This window comes from Phyllostomus hastatus, unplaced genomic scaffold (assembly GCF_019186645.2).
Source record: "Phyllostomus hastatus isolate PE091 unplaced genomic scaffold, TTU_PhHast_1.1 phas_contig_210, whole genome shotgun sequence".
Taxonomy (NCBI): domain Eukaryota; kingdom Metazoa; phylum Chordata; class Mammalia; order Chiroptera; family Phyllostomidae; genus Phyllostomus; species Phyllostomus hastatus.
This window is the reverse complement of record NW_025333737.1, coordinates 14,413,624-14,431,958: the sequence shown is the minus strand read 5'-3', so window position 1 is coordinate 14,431,958 and position 18,335 is coordinate 14,413,624. Positions and strand designations below refer to the sequence as shown.

General features: G+C 37.4%; 1 protein-coding gene across 3 annotated transcripts in view; it reads left to right on the top strand.

Moving 5' to 3' along the window:
* Positions 1-183: 183 nt before the first annotated feature.
* DDX42 (DEAD-box helicase 42) overlaps positions 184-18,335 on the top strand; it is a 30,334-nt gene continuing 12,182 nt past the window's right edge. The window contains exons 1-7 of one of the 3 annotated variants that reach the window (XM_045835729.1): positions 184-336; positions 5,080-5,316; positions 7,214-7,364; positions 11,551-11,612; positions 12,932-12,968; positions 13,797-13,946; positions 16,938-17,042. In XM_045835729.1, coding sequence (XP_045691685.1) covers positions 5,096-5,316; positions 7,214-7,364; positions 11,551-11,612; positions 12,932-12,968; positions 13,797-13,946; positions 16,938-17,042 — 726 coding nt within the window. In that variant the 5' untranslated portion in view covers positions 184-336; positions 5,080-5,095. Of the gene's footprint in view, positions 337-364; positions 512-5,079; positions 5,317-7,213; positions 7,365-11,550; positions 11,613-12,931; positions 12,969-13,796; positions 13,947-16,937; positions 17,043-18,335 lie in introns of those variants that run through there. The other 2 variants (XM_045835728.1, XM_045835730.1) reach the window with 2 other exon arrangements.

The following is an 18,335-nucleotide window of genomic DNA, read 5'->3' as shown; positions in this document are numbered from 1 at the left end:
GGCCAGAAGCACGCGGAGAAATGTTGCCCAGGTCGTATTTGCCAAGGACCAAAGTGTACTGGATCGACAATTTTATGTATAAACGGTTTCTGCCCAATCCCTTTTCTTGTAATTATTGCGCGGCTTCCTGTCACTGCTACTCTTTTTTCACTTGCAGGCCCACTTCCTACACAGGCCACGAACACTCCTCAACCAAGGGCAGAGCCCAATTCAAAGAGCGTGAGAAGCCTGCGAGGCATTCTGGAGCAAAAAAGACCAGAAAGTCCCGAAGCCCTTTCCGGCAGCCGTAGACCCAGGCCCCGCCCTTCGGCCCGCGCTCTGCAATGCGCATGTCAGGTTTGTTTTCCCCTCCCCCACAGTCGGCAACGGGTCTGGAAGCGGCGGCGGTGAAAGGGGCGGAGAGGGAGGAGCGCGGCGGGACGCGGCCTGGTCCGCGCGTACTTCGGGCCGTGGCATTCTCCCTGCGTCGGAGGAAGTAGTAGGTCCCGCTATTGCAGCAAGTTTGTGCGAGGTGGGTCTAGACGCGGGGTTGCGGCCCCTTGGTGGCACTGGAGGCAACTGCGGGGCCTAGGGGAGGCCGGGGAACCGCGGCCTCACTTAACAAAGAGTCAGCGGAGCGCTTGGGCTCCGGAGGCCCAGGGAGCCGGCGAGGGGTAGGAGTGCGGGGCTGAGGCCCCAAAAGGTCCTTGCGAGCCGCGTCGCCCTCCCACGGTTCCCGCTTCTCCCATACTCTTGCGGAGGCCCATTTGGCGGCTTTCCCGAGGCGGCGCCCGCTCTCTTGGCTGCGGAAGGGATTTGCAAGGTGCCGAGCTCCTTGGTAGGGATAGCCACAGGAGGATTCTGACTTTAGCCGGCAGCAGTTGGCGGAGGCAAGCCTCCAAGTCAGAGGGAACCTGTAGGCAAAAGTTGCCAAGTCGGAAGACGAGAGACAAAGTCGGTGATCTTCGTGCAGTCTTCCGCAGATAGTGATTAGCATCACTGTCGTTACCCAAACTTTTTTTGCGGCCTGCCTAAAAGCCTGTCTAATGTGAGTAAATAATTTACGTGGAGATGCAAGTTTACGAACCAATAATATAGAGAGAAATTTTACAAATCGAGAGTTTGGGGGAAATCATACATATCTTCCTTGTCACATTAGTGAATGAAGAAGCATTTCCTCTTTTGCTCCTCTTTCAGATTCCAAATATTTCCCTTGGCTTCTCTGTGTTTTGCTTTGTTTTGTTTCATTTTGTTTTGGGGTAACGATGTTTCTGTATTTCTTCCCCCTGTATAAACACCCGGGTGCTCCTAATAGGCAGAGATTATTTCTTATTCACTGTAACTTGCAAGAGCCGAGCACAGTCTGGCATGTAGGTGGTGAGCAATAAGTGTTTCATACAAAATTAATTTTTAGATTCTCAGTGAAAAAAGTATGCTGTGTTTTCCTGTACCTAGAAGGGGCATTATATGGCCTAATTTGCAATTCATTCATTTAAGAAATGTTCTCATTGATTACTAGTGTGTGCCTATTTCCTAGCACTGTTTTAGGTCTCTGAATCTTGCCCTCCTGAAACTTCCCAGTGAGATTAAACAAATATATAAATTCTACTGTATGTTAGAAGATTATTAGTGCCTTAGGAAAAAATACAGCTGGAGAGATACATGAGAAAGGGTTGCATTTTGAAATAGAGTGGTCAGGAATGTATTTATAGATAAGAAATGTATAGATAAGCTAAGCAGACTAAAAGCAGGTGAGGGATGATGAGCCCAGCCAGTGTCTAGGGAAAGGAATGTTCTAGGGCAAAGGGAACAGCAAGTGTAAAAGGCCTGGAAGATGACAATGCTGACCTGTTACAGGAACAATTAGAAAACCAATGTGCTTGCAGCACTGTGAGCAAAAAAAGAGGGAGTATTACGAGATACAAGGTCAAGAAAGAAAAAGAGTTGGGGGTGGGAGCAGAATAGCCAGGACCTTTTAGGTTGTTGTGAGGCTTTTTCACTTTCGCGTTGCTTGAGATGGGAACCATCTGAGGGTTTGGGCAGAGGAGTGTTAAGATCTGACTTAGATTGTATTGTTAAAACTTAGTTTGATTCATGGAGGAGTACAGTTTTTATTTTGGTTTTATCAACTTGGTACTATTCACATAATTAGTTCTTAGTTTCTGTAAGCTAACCGAGAGGAAAGATCCTTCTGAAGTAAGTATAACCCAGCATGAATTTATATTTGGCTTTAAAAGAAAGTGATGAAATTCTTAGGTTCTGTGCAGATTTTTATTAAAAGAACTGGCCAGTTTATGGTGTGTGAAATGTTCTCAAGGCATATTAGGTGGATGCTAATCATATGTAACCAGAACTCTTCTCTTACTCCCCAAAACACAAGTTTTGATAAAGTAAAGTGGTTTTATAATCAGTTGTATTTATTTTCCACCATTGTCCAAAACATAAACTCAAGACAATTTATCTTTTTTATGTTCCACATTTATTCTAACTTTCTAGCCTTTGCTGTTTCTAGCTTTTCTCCCTACAGTGTCTTCCTTCACACTTCTCTACCCAGCTTGCATCTTTCTGTGCCTCCCATGGGTTCTGACTCCCTTAGGAAGCCTATTCTCATTTGTCAGCTGGTAGTGATCTCTGACATCCTCAGTGTCACTAGCACTTATGTATGGAATCCCTGAGTTGAAAGAGATCTGAGAAGTATAACTTGATATTCTCCAGTTACCAATAGAGAAACTGATTTCTGGAGAAAAAATGATAAACATGACTACTAGTAAATATTGTGTACTTACTGTGTTATAAATGTGTTTTTGTGTATGAACTCAATTTCTCATACCAGCTGTTAAGTAGGTGATATTCTTACCATCTTACAGATGAGGAAACTGAGGCACAGAGAAGCTACTTCCTTGAGCTTCCTTGAGATTTATATTGAGTTAGTGGCAAAGCTCGAGTTTGAACATCGTCTGACTCCATTATTTGTGTTATTTTACTACGGTATTATGATTGCCTACTAAATCACAGTATTTTAGGGCCTAGAACCATACCAAGTAGGCCTTTATACTATCTTTAATTTTTCTGTTTGCCCAGTTTGTAAATCTCCTTGGGTCTCCTGTATTGAATAAACTTGATTAATGAACATATACTCTTTTGTTTTCCAAACAGAATGGAGAAGCCTGTTTCTTCATGCATGAAACCCATAACCTGGAGTTGGAGAGCTAAAACAAGGACACAAATAGGATTAAATGTTGGGTGTTTTGTGACTAGGAAGGGAGATTGAGGAAGGAGATGGCACTTCTCTGGTGGAATCATACTCCTGTCATAGTTCTAGCAGTTGGTATTGAGATGGGCTTTGAAGGATAGAACTTTGGTAGGTAGGTGTAATGAGAGATTTGGTGGGGAGGGAATCCAGGTAGGGGGAAGAGCATTTACCAAAGAAACCATGTGGGGAAACCCTGGGAGATAAGAATGGTACAGTAGTTTTGTGCCACAATGGAGAGTCTTCTTCCAGCCTTACTTGAGTAACTGAAGAGTTACTGAATTGAAGGGATGACAGAATCAGCAACGTGCATCAGGAGGGTTTGAGGCCAGGATCTGGAAGAATGTGGAAGAGGGTTTTTGCTGAGCATCTGAATGCTCACCTCACTTGGATGTGACTTTCCCTAGTTCCACGTTACTAACAACATCTTGCTTGTAAATATTGTTACTGAATCTCATCTCACTAGACTTACGTTAGAATTAGAATTATTTCCATTAAAGGATTCCTGAAGACAGCAGGAGATGATCTTAATTAAGATTAGGCAAACTGGTGCTCATCAAGTAATTATTTTAGCCATGCATTAACTTCTATGGAAAGTCCAAAGTGAGTAAAGACAGTCCCAATCTGGAACTATGGTGGCCCAAGGGCAAAGTTTGACCTGGCATAAATCAAATTGAATACTAAGCAGACTGAACTAAGTGCTACATAATAGTTCAAACAAAACCTGTAAGGTATACATGGGGGAGGGTCACAGGACCAGCAAAGTAGAGCATGTTGTTCTTTGTCCCTTCAACAGTATCAGTATAAAGCTGTTTTTGACACTCTTCCACATTGGCTTCAGAGTCCATTGTGAACATTTAAATTTTTATTACTACTGGTAAACTTTAATACAAAGGAGAAAGTAAAAATCAAATAACTGCAGTTAGCATTTTGATTAACAGCCCTCTGGCTATTTCTGTATATGTAACTCATGCTATTACGTTGAATCATAATCATCCACCTTATTTTAGTCTCTTATTTGACTGAACCTATTTGACTCACATTTTTCCTAAATGTCAGTAGTAATTAACATTTTTAAAAGTTAGAATGCATAGTCCCGTTGGTTAAGCAATCACATTTTAAAAATTGATCCTAAAGAAATAATTAAGGGTATGCACAAAGATATAGCTGTATGGTATGTTTCACAACATCATAAAGCAGTGGAGAAGTACATTTATTGACATTTAAAGATGTTCATAGTGTATCATTAGGTGAAAAAAATCAGTAACTGAAACTATGTACAGTAGCGTTTTAGTTTTGTGTTTAAATTGTGTGTATATATACATAAATGTAGGAAAAAACAAAAAGGGATTAGCAAAATTGCATATCTGAGAGAGGAAATACCAGGTATTTTAAAGTTTTGTTCTTGTTTGCTCTATGAGCTTCCTGCTTTTCAACAAAACTTAGGTAACTTGTGCCCTGGCTCGTGTGGCTCAGTTGTTTGAAGCATCGCCCTATAACCACAAGGCTATGGGTTTGATTCCTGGTCAGGGCACATCACCTAGGTTCCAGATTCTATCTCCAGTTGGAATGTGTGTGGGAGGCAACTGATTTTTGCTTTTCTCTCTTGTGGCCTTGCCTTGGTGTTCCCCCTTTCCCTTCCCCTCTCTCTAGCAAGAGTGAAAAATAAAGTATTTGAGAGAATGTAACCATTTCGCTGAGATTAGCATATTGCATGTCTGAGTTACAAAGATGAAGTTTTAAACGAGAGGCAAAAGTTTAAAATGAAATTGTAGGTAGGGGTTGGGAAAGACAAAATCAATGGGCTGTCTATAAAGTAAATTGATATTAATGTATCTTGTCACTAATAGATCCATTGTTGACACCATGAATTGGAATAAAGGTGGCCCTGGCACGAAGAGGGGGTTTGGCTTTGGAGGTTTTGCCATTAGTGCTGGAAAGAAGGAGGAACCCAAACTCCCACAACAGTCCCACAGTGCCTTTGGGGCAACCAGTTCTTCTTCCGGATTTGGAAAGTCTGCTCCACCACAGCTCCCTTCTTTCTACAAAATTGGATCTAAACGAGCCAATTTTGATGAAGAAAATGCGTAAGTGGTAATTCCTGATAATTTAGCAAAGATTGGGCTTTGAGATAATTCATTCTATCAGCAGAAATTGAGGCAAAGAAACACTTTATTTCCTGAACAATAATATAACTTCTTAAATTGGCTATCTCACTGAATTACATTGTTGCTAATAAGATATATTGTCACCTTTACTTACTTGTAAGAAATATAATACTTGTGTGCTTACTTATCCTTTTATTTGTTCCAAAAAGGATTTGAAGTCATTGAGACCTAAATATGACTGAAGAGATTTTTGGTGGTCTTTACTCAAGTCTTCTATTGACACTATAAATTGTTTTGTAAACACAGGCAGTTGTCAGAACTGGTAGAGACACAGCTTGCCTCAACACCCAAGTCCTTAAAACTATTATGTTGTAAGATATTAATAGAAAAATGGTAGAAAAATTAATTGGTAGAAAAATTTCAGATTTTTGCCCACAGTTCTCAAGAAACATATTTAGCAATTATCTCTTTTAACTTTGTCTAATAAGGTGGTTATTATAGAAAGATGGGATTTGAAGGTTTGAATTCTAATTCCTGTATAATTTCTGTCTTTGCTAAATCTGAAGAATTTCTTGCTGTTAATAATTTCTACCTGGTTGTGACACTGCTAGAGATTTTTTTTTTTTATTAAAAAATAGCTCCTCAATATCAAGAATTTTTAAAGTAAAACAGCAGCATTTTAAAAAGCTGTTATAGCATTCAGGAATTCAATACAGAAGTAGGTGTTTAAGGTTCAACAAAGTCAAGAGTCATTATTCTAGAGAGCAGTTTACCAGTTCAGGGACATGTTTTTATTAAATGAAAACCTGTGTTCAGTTAAATGAAACCTATGTAAATGAATATGCGTGTGTGTGTAGCACATAACAGCTTTTAAAAAATTCCTGTAAATGAAGAAATGCTTTAAAATTTTAAGCAGCGGTTACTTATTTATACTTGTTTATTTATAATTATACTGTATTTAAATTTATTAAATATTTGGTTATTTTACTGTTTTATTTAATTTTGAGATAAGGTCTAAACAATGTGTTTGTTTTGTTTTAGTTTATAAAGAGCTATAGCCATTTCTGGGATTTTTGTTAGTGGAAAAGTGGTACTCTCTCCAGACTTTGAAGTTGTCTTTTCTGAATACTTAGGTAGTATGATGAATGGTTTGGGATTGAGCACTTTTCTTTAAATTCTAGAAGTTTTCTGTTAGTTCTCAGAAAATAGCCCAGAACTTCTGATGGAAGAGTACCTAGTCTAATGAATGTATCTCTAAAAGATTTTAAAGGATTATAATAATAAATAGGTTTTTAATATTTCATATGAAAGTAATTTTTTTCTGCCCTGGCTGGTGTGGCTCAGTGGCCTGAGCACTGGCCTGTGAACCAAAGGGTCGCCGATTCAATTCCCAGTCAGGGCACATGCCTGAGTTGCAGGCCAGGTCCCCGGTGGGAGGTGTGTGAGAAGCAACCACACATTGATGTTTCTCTCCCTCTCTTCCTGCCTTCCCTCTGTTAATAAATAAATAAAATCTAAAAAAAAGAAGAAGAAAGCAATTTTTTTCCATAGCATACATTCTTTAATATTTGCTGTATCTATCCAACAGTGATACACTGTTGTGCTGAAAATTTTACAGCTGAAAATTAATTTGAACAGCCACTGTTGAAGTAGTGAATCTGCTGTGACTTTTTGTTTTTCTTTTTGGCAATGTTAGACTTTTGCTTGTATTAAGTAATAATTATTAAGTCTTTAGCCAAAGCCTGGAGGTCTTTAATCTACGTAGTTTAAATTTCTTAATAGTAACATATATCATAATAAACATTTCTGTTAAATGAAAAATTCACTCACGCCAAACTAAACATTGACTTTACCAGTCATGCATCTTAATTTTCAGATATTTTGAAGATGAGGAAGAAGACTCGAGCAACGTTGATTTACCTTATATTCCTGCTGAAAACTCGCCTACTCGCCAGCAGTTCCGTTCCAAGCCTGCAGATTCCGACAGTGATGACGATCCCTTGGAGGCATTCATGGCTGAAGTGGAAGCAAGTATCAGCTCTGTTTTATTAAAACACTCAGCAATTAGAAGGAACCCAAATTAACCTGCTGTTCAGTCCTCATTCAGAATTTGTTTTCTGGCCCTTTTTGGGAGAATTTTGCTCTCATACTCTTTTCTTAAATAAACTTCCAGTTGATCCATGACCCTTGAACATAATAGCTCAGGATTTTTGTGTGTATTTTATTTTAATAATTCTTGATATATTCTTAAATGGAATGAACATTATTTCATTTGATTTATATTTACTAAATACATATGTGAGACAATTAAATTTAAGGAACTTGCTAAAATTACAAATTCTGTACTTTCAATGTTTAGTATTTCTTACCATTAACACTCATAACCTCCCCGTAGTAATTGAAACTTGTGGCCCCTTTTCTTAAAATTCTTCTCACTAGGCTTTTGTGATTTTGAATTTTGTCCTTACTCCCAGCTCTTTGACTTTTTTCTACGTATTTACTAATTTGTTATTAAAAAATTTAAGTGCATGCAAAAGTGGAATATAAAATGAGCCCCCAACCCTGTGTACCCTTCACCCTACTTTATCCGTTAACTTTTGTTATCTGACTCATAAAGTAAACATAATCATTTCATCTGTCAGTATTTCTATATCTCTAAGATAACTCAAAAAATGTGGCTACTGTGTGATTATTGTACCAAAAATAGCATTACATATCTATGTGACTGTTGTCTGTTCTTGTGATTCTCTTCTAGTTTTTCAAATATAATTCTCCCATTCTCTACTGATTTGCTATATTCACTCTATACATTCCTTAGGGACCTCATCCACTTCTACAACTTAACTTCTATATGAACAGTTCATGTCTTTAGTCTCTCCTTGGTTTCAGCTCTGCTTTTCTAGAAGCATGTTGGCCATTTGTATATGGGTATGTGCTCCTGGCACCTTGAAACCAATCCATTGTCTTTTTCTTTTTACGTCTTTTAATGGCACCAATATTCACATAGTCACCTTGGCTTTAACTTTTGTTACCTGTCCCTCTCATTTTCTTTTTAACTGATGATCAAACATGTTCATCACTTAGTTCATTTAACCCTCAGGATAACATGGGGGAATAGGCAGAAAGAAAATATGTAAATGTAATTACATAACTAGTAAGAAAACAACCCTAAGATAATTCGAGTCCCTTTGCACCAGATCAGATCGGTACTGTGTGGCAGAGCTGGGACTTACTTGCTTGTTAGTGCTGATAGCCTAGCTCTTTCTAGTACATCATGCTACCTTAACTCATTTGCCAGGTTCTGTCGATCTTTACATTTCTCTTGCATCTGTTCCTTCTGTTTTTGCTGTGTTCATCCTTCTTTATTCCCTTATTAACTCTTGCCTGGTCTAAATTCTCTCTGCATTAGGCCCTTTGCTCTCTCACTTATGTGGTATATAGCTAGAGAGTAATTAGACTAACACTAAAGCATATTTCTTATGTTCAAAACTGTCACTTCATTGTTTATGAAATAGAGTCCTTCCAGATTACTCACTTACTTGTTACTTGAAGTCTTCCGTTCATTTCTCTAAGGAAGGAGGGAAAGAAGGAACCCAATATGGATGTGTTCTTGGTTGGCCTAGACATTGCTTTTTAAAAATGTGAACTGACATATTTAAGATCAGGAGATTTTGTCTAAAAGTTTAGACTCTCAAAAAGTGGAAGATTTGGTAATACTAAGCCTGCATTCTTACATGGAAAAAGCAAGCCATTGCTGAGCAAATGACTGCTTTCTGTAGACAAGGCATGCTTTTTCTGGTTCACCACAGTTCTGCCAATCCCTGTTGTCTTCTTATTATCACACTTGCACTGTGGTTTTCTTACAGTGGAGAAATACTTTCCTAGGCTTGGACCTCCTGTCAAATATCAAAAAATAGAAGACTCAGGGCTATGTTATACAAGAAAAATTAGAACATGCTTTAGAAGAATATTCCTGCTTACTAAAGTACAAGCAAAGCATGTCTGTCAAAAGAATACACCTTTTCTTATCCTGGCTCACTTCATTCATTGTGATTGACACCCATTAGGTATTTGAATTTCCTACCTTAATTTAGAACAACTCAAATTACTTGCTGAAGAATATACACCCAATAGGTTAGCAGAGCCAGGATTCAACTCCAAAGCCCATATTCTTTCTGGGGTATCATTTTGTATCTGAGTTCTCATAACACTGCATATTTTTATGCCATAACACTTACCAGAACTCTTCACAATATACATGTGCTTTGCACCATGGTGATGATTTAGTAAATATGTTAAATGGTTCTCTTTAGAAGTAAAGGCAGTAAATAAGACTGTCATGTTGAGATATCTTTTTACATATGTATATATATTTTTCATTTTCTTGAGATACAGACATTTCTCAAAGGGCTGTGTTTCTCATTATTTCTTGAGTTATCTCTAGTGATGAATTAGAAGAAAAATCAGCTCATTTTCTAGGTTTAAATTTAGATTTGATTTTGGTAGGGCAACCTGCCACCGCCCTTTCTGAGTAGGAGTATCCAAGAATGGCCCATATTCTCTTGCTTGGCATGTCAAGTAGTTGAAGCAGTTTGGAGGTTCAGTCTTTTTGAATGATACCATTCTTCGGGAATTTTTTTGGTACAGTATCTGAAGAGGTTTTACTGGTTTTAGAACAGAGATATTGGATATTGTCTGATCTTGGAGAGAGAGCTGTTGCTGAAGTATTGTATGTATTAATTCCTAATCTTCAATATGTAAACTTTTCTAGTGATAAAACTCAAAACAAGGATTTATTTTTAACCTTTGTTCCCCCCAAAAAAGATTCGTGTGGCTTAAGAAATGTTTCATAAGGGTTTGTGTCCCTTTATTAGGGTTACTTGATTAGATAGGATGCCTGACCATGTCAGGTTTAATACAGTGTGGTTTTTTGTTGTTGTTTTTTAATTTTTAAAAAAGATTTTATTTATTTATTTTTAGAGAGGGGAAGAGAGGGAGAAAGAGAGAGAGAGAGAAACATCAATGTGTGGTTGCCTCTCATGTGGCCCCCACTGGGGACCTGGCCCGCAACCTAGGCATGTGCTCTGACTGGGAATCGAACCTGCGATACTTTGGTTCGCAGCCCGCGCTCAATTCACTGAGCTACACCAGCCAGGGCTGTGTTTTGCTTTTTAAAATCTAAGTCAGAAAATTTCATGTTGCTTTGTAACAAGAAACAGCTCTGCAGCATGTGTTTAACCTTGGGAAAGATTCTTCTGACTTTGGTTTTTACACACATAAAACAAAGAGTTGCCGCGTTTTTCAGACTATAAGACGTCCCCCCCCGCCCCTTGGGAGGAATAATGGTGGTTAATGCTGCTGTTGAATTCTGTTTACATTTACATTGGTGAAATATTATGTTATTTATGTTATTAAATATTTTACCACATTTTTTTGCTTCAAAATTTTTTTCCTATTTTCTTCTAAAACTTAGGTGTGTCTTATAGTCCAAAAAATACAGTGATTTAAATCAGGGATTACTAGTTTGTTTTGTATAAGAATGCCTATGGAAAAATTACATGCAGTTAACTCTACCCCCAAAGATTCTGTTTAGTAGGTTTAGAGCAGGGTTTTCAACTTCAGGACTATTGGGGCTCAATAATTCCTTGCTGTGGGGACTATTCTGTGCATTGTCGGATGTTCAGCAGCATATGCGACCTTGGCCCACTAGATACTAGTAAGAATCTCTGCTTCGTTCTCCCCGCCCGCTCCCCTCCTTCCCGTTTGTGACAGTCAGAAATGTCTCCAGACATCGCCAGGTGTCCATGGGAACAAAATTGCCCCAGTTGATAACAGCCTTTCCAGAGTCAGGTCCAGAAATCTGCCCTTTTTGCTATCCCCAATGGTAATGTTACACAAATGGTCTTAAGCTGCACTTTGAGAAAATCTGATTTGCCTGAATTTAAGGTCCTTTATAGTCACGATTATTATCAATTTAAGAAAAAGTAACCAGGCATTTTTTTTTATTTTTCTATGCACGTAATAGATTGCAAATAAAAGTTGTACAGTCCACATATGGCCAAGTTTTTAGAACATTTGGGTATTTGAAAAACTAAAAATGCAGTTGTCAAGATGCATAGCTAAAAGTATTATGGTCCTTGTTCAAATCTAAAAATTCTTTGTAAAGAAATTTCCTTTTTAGGTGATATGATTCCATGCCTTTTGTTTCATTAGGATCAGGCAGCTAGAGACATGAAGAGGCTTGAAGAAAAGGACAAGGAAAGAAAAAACGTAAAGTAAGTTGTTTTCTCCCTCACAAAGGTTATATAGAAGTAAAATATTATATAACATACTATCTTCCAAAGTTTATAGAGGGAAAATTAAAATACATAAATTTTTGACATGAAGTTATCCTTGTATCTTGAACATATTGCAGATAATAGAGATGACAAAAGTCTTTAAATTTGCAGTAATTAAAAACCATTTTTGGTAGAATGGTATTTGGTGGTGTGTAAGTTTTTTTAACTCAAGAATGAATTACAGTGGAAGTTAAAGCATAATTACTTAAGTTTGGGTTCATTGTTCTGGGTTTTGTTCCATAATTAATATAAATAGGTTTATCCCTATAGGATTGATTATGAGAAATAATGATGATTGTCATTTAAAAATTATATTATTAGTAAATAGTAAAATTTATTTAAGGAGTGACACCATGCTTGAGCAGTCAGTCAGAACTTGAAACACACTATTTTCTGGGAAAGAGAATTCTCTATCCCTTGCTGAATACACTCCTCTTAAAGCTTTTGCTACCAGGCACAAGTAGGCATGATTGGACTTTTCCCTCTGCTTGGTAATCAGTGCTTTAGGCCCGCCCCCAAGGTTCCTGTGCCATAGGGAGGTTCAGCCCTCTTTTTGCTTCTTACTCTGTGTTGCATCCTCTTTCAGTTGCCTTATACTGGTGGTGAGGCTGGCATTAGGAATAGCAAGTACTCTAGGTTAGGCAGGAAGTTTGATCAGAAAGAGATGGTTGTGCAAACTAAGCAACCATATTTTCAATAGCTCCTGAGAGGTACAGCAGGTGACATTTATCCCCTCCTCTATGTGAATTGTTTAGGAGTTGTAGTTTCAGATTTACCAAGAGTTGATTTAGTTTTCTCTCTGTCCCCATAGATTCTAGCTGAATGCAGTTACCCCGGAGCTAGAAACTGGGGGACATTAAGAAAATTGTGGCTTTCTTTTTAGCATATAACAAGCAGAATTTTTAAAAAATACAAAATGCTTTTCACAACTGCATTGTTTGTTACGTGGGGTTCATAAGGCTAGGATCCTTGGGTATATGTCTTCAGAACTTTTTACTCCTTACACCCATGTTAGTAATTGATGTTTCTAGGGGTACCATATCACCCCTTTTAGAAGAAATGCAAACTGCAGCATGTAGAGTGAAACTACGCATATATGATGGATGGATAGTTTACAGTGTGCTTATTGCTGCTTTGTTATTATTAGTGTTGAGAGTTCCTGTGCTGTATGGAATTCAACACTAATCTGCTATAAGTATGGAGCTGGGTATGTGGAACATTTGCAGGGAAGTTTGTTTCTCCGCTTGTTTTTCCAGGGGTATTCGAGATGACATTGAAGAGGAAGATGACCAAGTGAGTTCCTATGCAGTATTTCTATCTTTTATTTTTATCCCACAAAGTCTGTACTGAGGACAAGCTAGAGCTTGCCTTCACTGAAATGGCCATTCCTGACATTCAGCAGGGAATGTCATTTGACTTGCTCCTTTTCTACATGTGTGACCAGTTGGTAATATAAAGATTCACATGGCTTTCCTCCATGTTGAAGATGGAACTTTCGATCAACTGTGACATCAAAAACAAATAGCTGCATTCAGCTTGATTTTTTTAATCCAAATTAATGTTATTCTCATAAATCAAGAAGTAGAGTAGTGTGTGATCTGCTGATGCCCTTTAGCAGCATCTGACCTCTGCCTCTTTCTAGGGGTTCTGTTTGTGATTTTTGTATTTCAAGATGGAACATTAATGACTGTCCTTTAGTATTTTTTTCATCGTTGTTCAGTATGGGATGGTGAGAAAGGAACGAAAGTGAGCAGTAGCCCTTTCCAGGTTTGTGACTCTTCTAATCAGTGTCAGCTTCTAAACTTGGATTGGTAAAGCCACAGCATGTGTTCCACAGCTCTGGGCAGGGTAGGTAGACACTCCACCCCAGGAAAGATGTGGAACAGATTTGTCTTTTGTTAAACAAGTTAAATCATTTCATAGTACTAACTGTCTCACTCATTTCTTCTGATTGTCCCTCCGAGTACTGCTATTGTTAAAGGAATCATTACTAGTAAAAGTCTTGTCTTACTTGGTAGGTATGTAAACTGCAGTCATCTGGTACACTGTGTACACTAATTACAGGAGCAGAAATGTTCCTAGTTGTACTTGGTATGATTATGTTCTTGTGCTTTCCTGCAGGAAGCTTATTTTCGGTACATGGCAGAGAACCCAACTGCTGGTGTGGTTCAAGAGGAAGAGGAAGATAATTTGGAATATGATAGTGATGGAAATCCAATTGCTCCTTCCAAAAAAATCATTGATCCTCTTCCTCCCATTGATCATTCAGAGGTATGGTGTTTCTTGCTCAATTTGATTCTAGTTTGAAGCTGATACAATTGCTTCAGCATTAATATTTAGGTGTTCTCAATGACTGATTACTCCTGACTTACACTTCTTACATCATGAGAGTATTTGTTCTTTGGGATCTTGTCAGACCTGCTAAGTGATTGAGTCAAAAAGTGACTGAGGGATGCAGGCTTTACAGCTCATGTTGTTTAAAGTGCAGCTGAATTGCCTGTTCACATTTAATTTTATGTGAAGAATTTTTTTTTCAAGCAATTGTTCTTCTTTTCCACACTATCAGTTATACCATCTTGCTTTCAAAATGAGCCCTTAGGCCTGCACTTTTTTAATTGCTGTAAACCTTTACGATTTTTATCAGATCTGCAGCAGATAAGAGACTGTTCTTTCAAAGGATACCAGGAATTACAGGTTCCTTAAATTAGGAAAAGGAAATAAGGACATTAGAATACCCACTTGAAAAAAAGAATCAGTATCTCATCGAGATTAAATGTCAGACTAGCTCTTGCATATCCTAATGATACTAGACCTAGAACAGTGGATCTTTAAGTGCGGTCCAAGGACTCCTGATAGATTCTGCAAAGTCAAAAAACTTTTCATAATAATGCTGTGACTTTTGCCTTTTGTTTTCTGGGTCAGCATTTGCATCAGTGGCTGAAAGCAATGGCAGGTAAAACTGCTAAGACCTTAGCACGAATCAAGACACTAGTACCAACTGTTCTAGTCAATATATTCTTTCCTGCCAGACCATCACAGTTTTAAGGGGGAAAAAAAGCCAGTCACTTAATAATGTATTTGAAATAGTAAAAATTATTATTTATTAAATCTTGATTCTTATGTTACACGTCTTTATTCTGTGTCACAAAATGGGAAGTACTAACAAAGCACTTAGGTGTTTGAGTTGTGAGTTGAAGTAGCTGTTTTTTCCATGGAACATTGTTTTCACTTGAAAAAATGACACTTAAAACAAATGAGAGTGTTTATTAACAAAGATAGAAATTTAAGCTTTCAACCAAAAATTAGAACTTGAGAAACATATTCACCACAGTGAGCTTGGCAGCTTTCTAATATTTAAAGTTTGTTGTAATACATTGGTGGTAATAACTCTGGTTTTTAAAAAATATAAAATGAAATTTCTCCATTTGAATGATCTGCCTACTACCTCAGTAAACCAGTATTTTCAAGTGGCCAGTGCATGATGTTGTAAAATCATGCATGAATAAAGACTCCATTCAAAATGCATGATAGACCCATGGGTTATAATGTAATGAAATTTGAAAAGTTCATGATATGGTTTCAGATTACACAATAAAAATAACCTTTAAGAAATGACCTCTTGTCAGGTTTTAGTAATAGTATCGAAGAAGAGTAAAAAGCCACAAGAATTTGAAAAGTCTGTTAATAAATGCTTTTTTCCCCCCCAACATCATGTCTTTGCAAAGCCAGATTTTCTTCATGGGCTAGTAGCACATATCACAACAATTTGTTTCAAGTCGGAACCCTTTTCTTTTGTCAGACATTAAAGAGATTTGTAAAGATGTGAATTAATACATTTAAGTTTTTTTCTGTTTTAATACAGTAAATATCAATAGATATAGCCCACATAAGAGAAAATTCATTTTTGTTAAGTGTAAAGGGAACCTGGGGCTGAAAAGTTTGAGAACTACTGGTCTATTCAATTTTTTAAATGTTTCCTTTTGCACAGATGCTACCACATAATACGTTGGTATTTTACATGTGGCAAATGAAACTAAATGTTTGAGCCTGCTCTAAGAAGAAAAATGCACAACAAAGAGTGAAAATCCAATAGGGAAAGCACATAAGTACTTGAAATAATAATCTACTTAAAAATATTTGAGATATTTGAGATGTTTGACAAAGCATTCAAACTTCATTCTGGTGTATTCACAGTGGTCTTAATGTATGTAATAGGCAGTCGGCCAGGAGAGACCAGAAGTAAGGAAGGATACCCCTTCTACCTATAAAACTAGCTTTCTTCTTGTTCTGGTTTGTTTGTTTGTTTGTTTGTTTGTTTGTTCCCTCCCCCGACAGTGGCTGCTGGCTCTCCACCTGTTTTTTGTGTGTGTGTATGTGTGTGTGTGTAATTTACGTATTTATATATGTAAAATTTATGAACAAAGACAAAATTCTTGCCCTCACTGATTGTCCATCCTGATAAAGAGAAGACAACCAAAGAAAACCCTGTTATGTATAGCATTGTGGGGTGCATAACAAAAATTTCTTGCCTGTTAAATTAATTTTAGGTTATATCCAGAATTATGAAAATTTTGACCAACTAGGAAAGGCTTACATTCTTCTTTTAAAAAAAGTTTATTATAGACATACCATGCTGTCAAAAAGAAAATCATGCAGCCAAATTCGTATGTGATGGTTTGCTTCTGTTTTGTATTCTTAGTACAGGAAACTGAAAAATAGCAGAAATTATTTCTTCCCTCTTTGAAATTGGAAATGCTTGGTCAGTCCTTTTTTCAAAAGTTATGTAAACAGTTCCACATGTCCCCCCCACCACTGCAGCCCCCCCAAAAAATCTCTGAACACAGATCTCTCCCCAGAGGAAATGCTGGAAATGTTTTTAAATGCCTAGAACTAAGTGAACAGCTTTCTCCAAAATATTTCAATATTATAGGGTGGATTGTTTCCTTTAAAATACTTCTTTAAAATCTGAGGCCTTTGGCATTGTAGAGAGAGATTCTTTAGTCTGCATTAAGATTGTTCAGATCTGGAGTGTGTTCTTAAGAATCTCTTTAGAATGCAGGTTGGTGTTTATGTTGAAAATGGGATTTGGGGAAGGTACTGGCTGTAGGTTGGGGGTGTGTGTCATGAGTAAGTAAATTCCTTTTCTCTAGTTGGTTATGGCTTTACGTATGTAATATTTGTAAAAGGTTATTTTGCATTAAAATCAAACTCACAGGATTGACTCTTGAATTCTAGACTAACTTTGAATAATTGGACCTGCAGATTGACTATCCACCATTTGAAAAAAATTTTTACAATGAGCATGAAGAGATAACCAACCTCACCCCACAGCAGCTGATAGATCTCCGGCATAAGCTCAATCTTCGGGTAAGTCAATCATTATGCCAGATGTTTTTTAAGTGCATTTTTAATTTTATTTTTTTCATCACCATTTATACCCCCCATACCTTCTTCCACCTTCACTGCTTCCTTCCACTGCCGTGCCCCCCAGATACTCTTTTAAGTTAAATAGTAATATTTAGGGTTAGTAGTATTCTCACCCAAACTAAAATAACGTTGAGTTTCTTTTCTAATGGTTTCTGAACTGTCTTTGGTAGAGTAATAATATATCCCTTGGGCTTATGTGTCTTGCTTTTATTGTATTATTAGTCTTCTAGCTATTTTAGGATAGTGTTGTTTTTTCTTTCATATGTCACAACACGAATGCCAAATTGGTTAACTCTATGTTGTGTAGTAGAGTATATCGTTGAGATCTTAAAATTAGTCAGCAAGTATTTCTCTGGTGAGTACAGTGCTGAGAACTGTTGGGTGGGCTAGAGATGAAGGGTAGGAGTCCCCATGTTCAGGAAGAGGAGACAAGATTAGTAGGTATGAACAATATGTACAGTCAAGAATACTTCAAAGTTGAGATACACTTCTCAAATTACATACAGCACTTCTTTTTTAATTAGAAGAAATTAACGCCTTTTAAAAAAACACCCATGCACTTATTTCACAGTAATTTTTTAAATAGTCCACTCAGAAAGTTTAGGTTCTACATTGACCACATTATTCAGGGCACTACTAGATACTAAGTGAAATACACATAGATACTACAGTGATAGCTGCTCTGGTATAGGCAGCTTTCTGGCCTATGCCTTCCGTACCAGTTGCTATGTGATGTTTGAACTTCTGTTTTCTCAGAGGTGTGTGTATGTTTCCCAGATGTGTTCCCTCCAGCATAAAAATGCCTTTTAAGTGAAATCCTGATTAGAAATAGCATCACTAGAGGAAGCATTGAAAGGTTACTGATGTTGGAATCAATGTGGAGGTTATAAGCCTCATTGTTCACCTGAGTACAGTTTGAACAATGCTTAACAGTGGCTGGACCATCACTAAGTGGGACATTAGCTCTTCAGACAGGACTAACGATGGAAGTGGTAGAAAATATCTTTGTAGATGTTTTTGTAGCCAGTGGGTATAGACATGTCATATTTAGAGCTCATTTGCACTCTTATTTTAAGAGTAAATTTTATTTTTTCTACCATCTGACTAATAGTGATGCAAAATGGTTTAAAAATTACCAGTATTTTTTGGACCATAAGACACACGTAGGTTTTAGAGGAGGAAAATAGGGAAAAAAAATTTTGAAGCAAAGAATGTGGTAAAATATTTAATAAC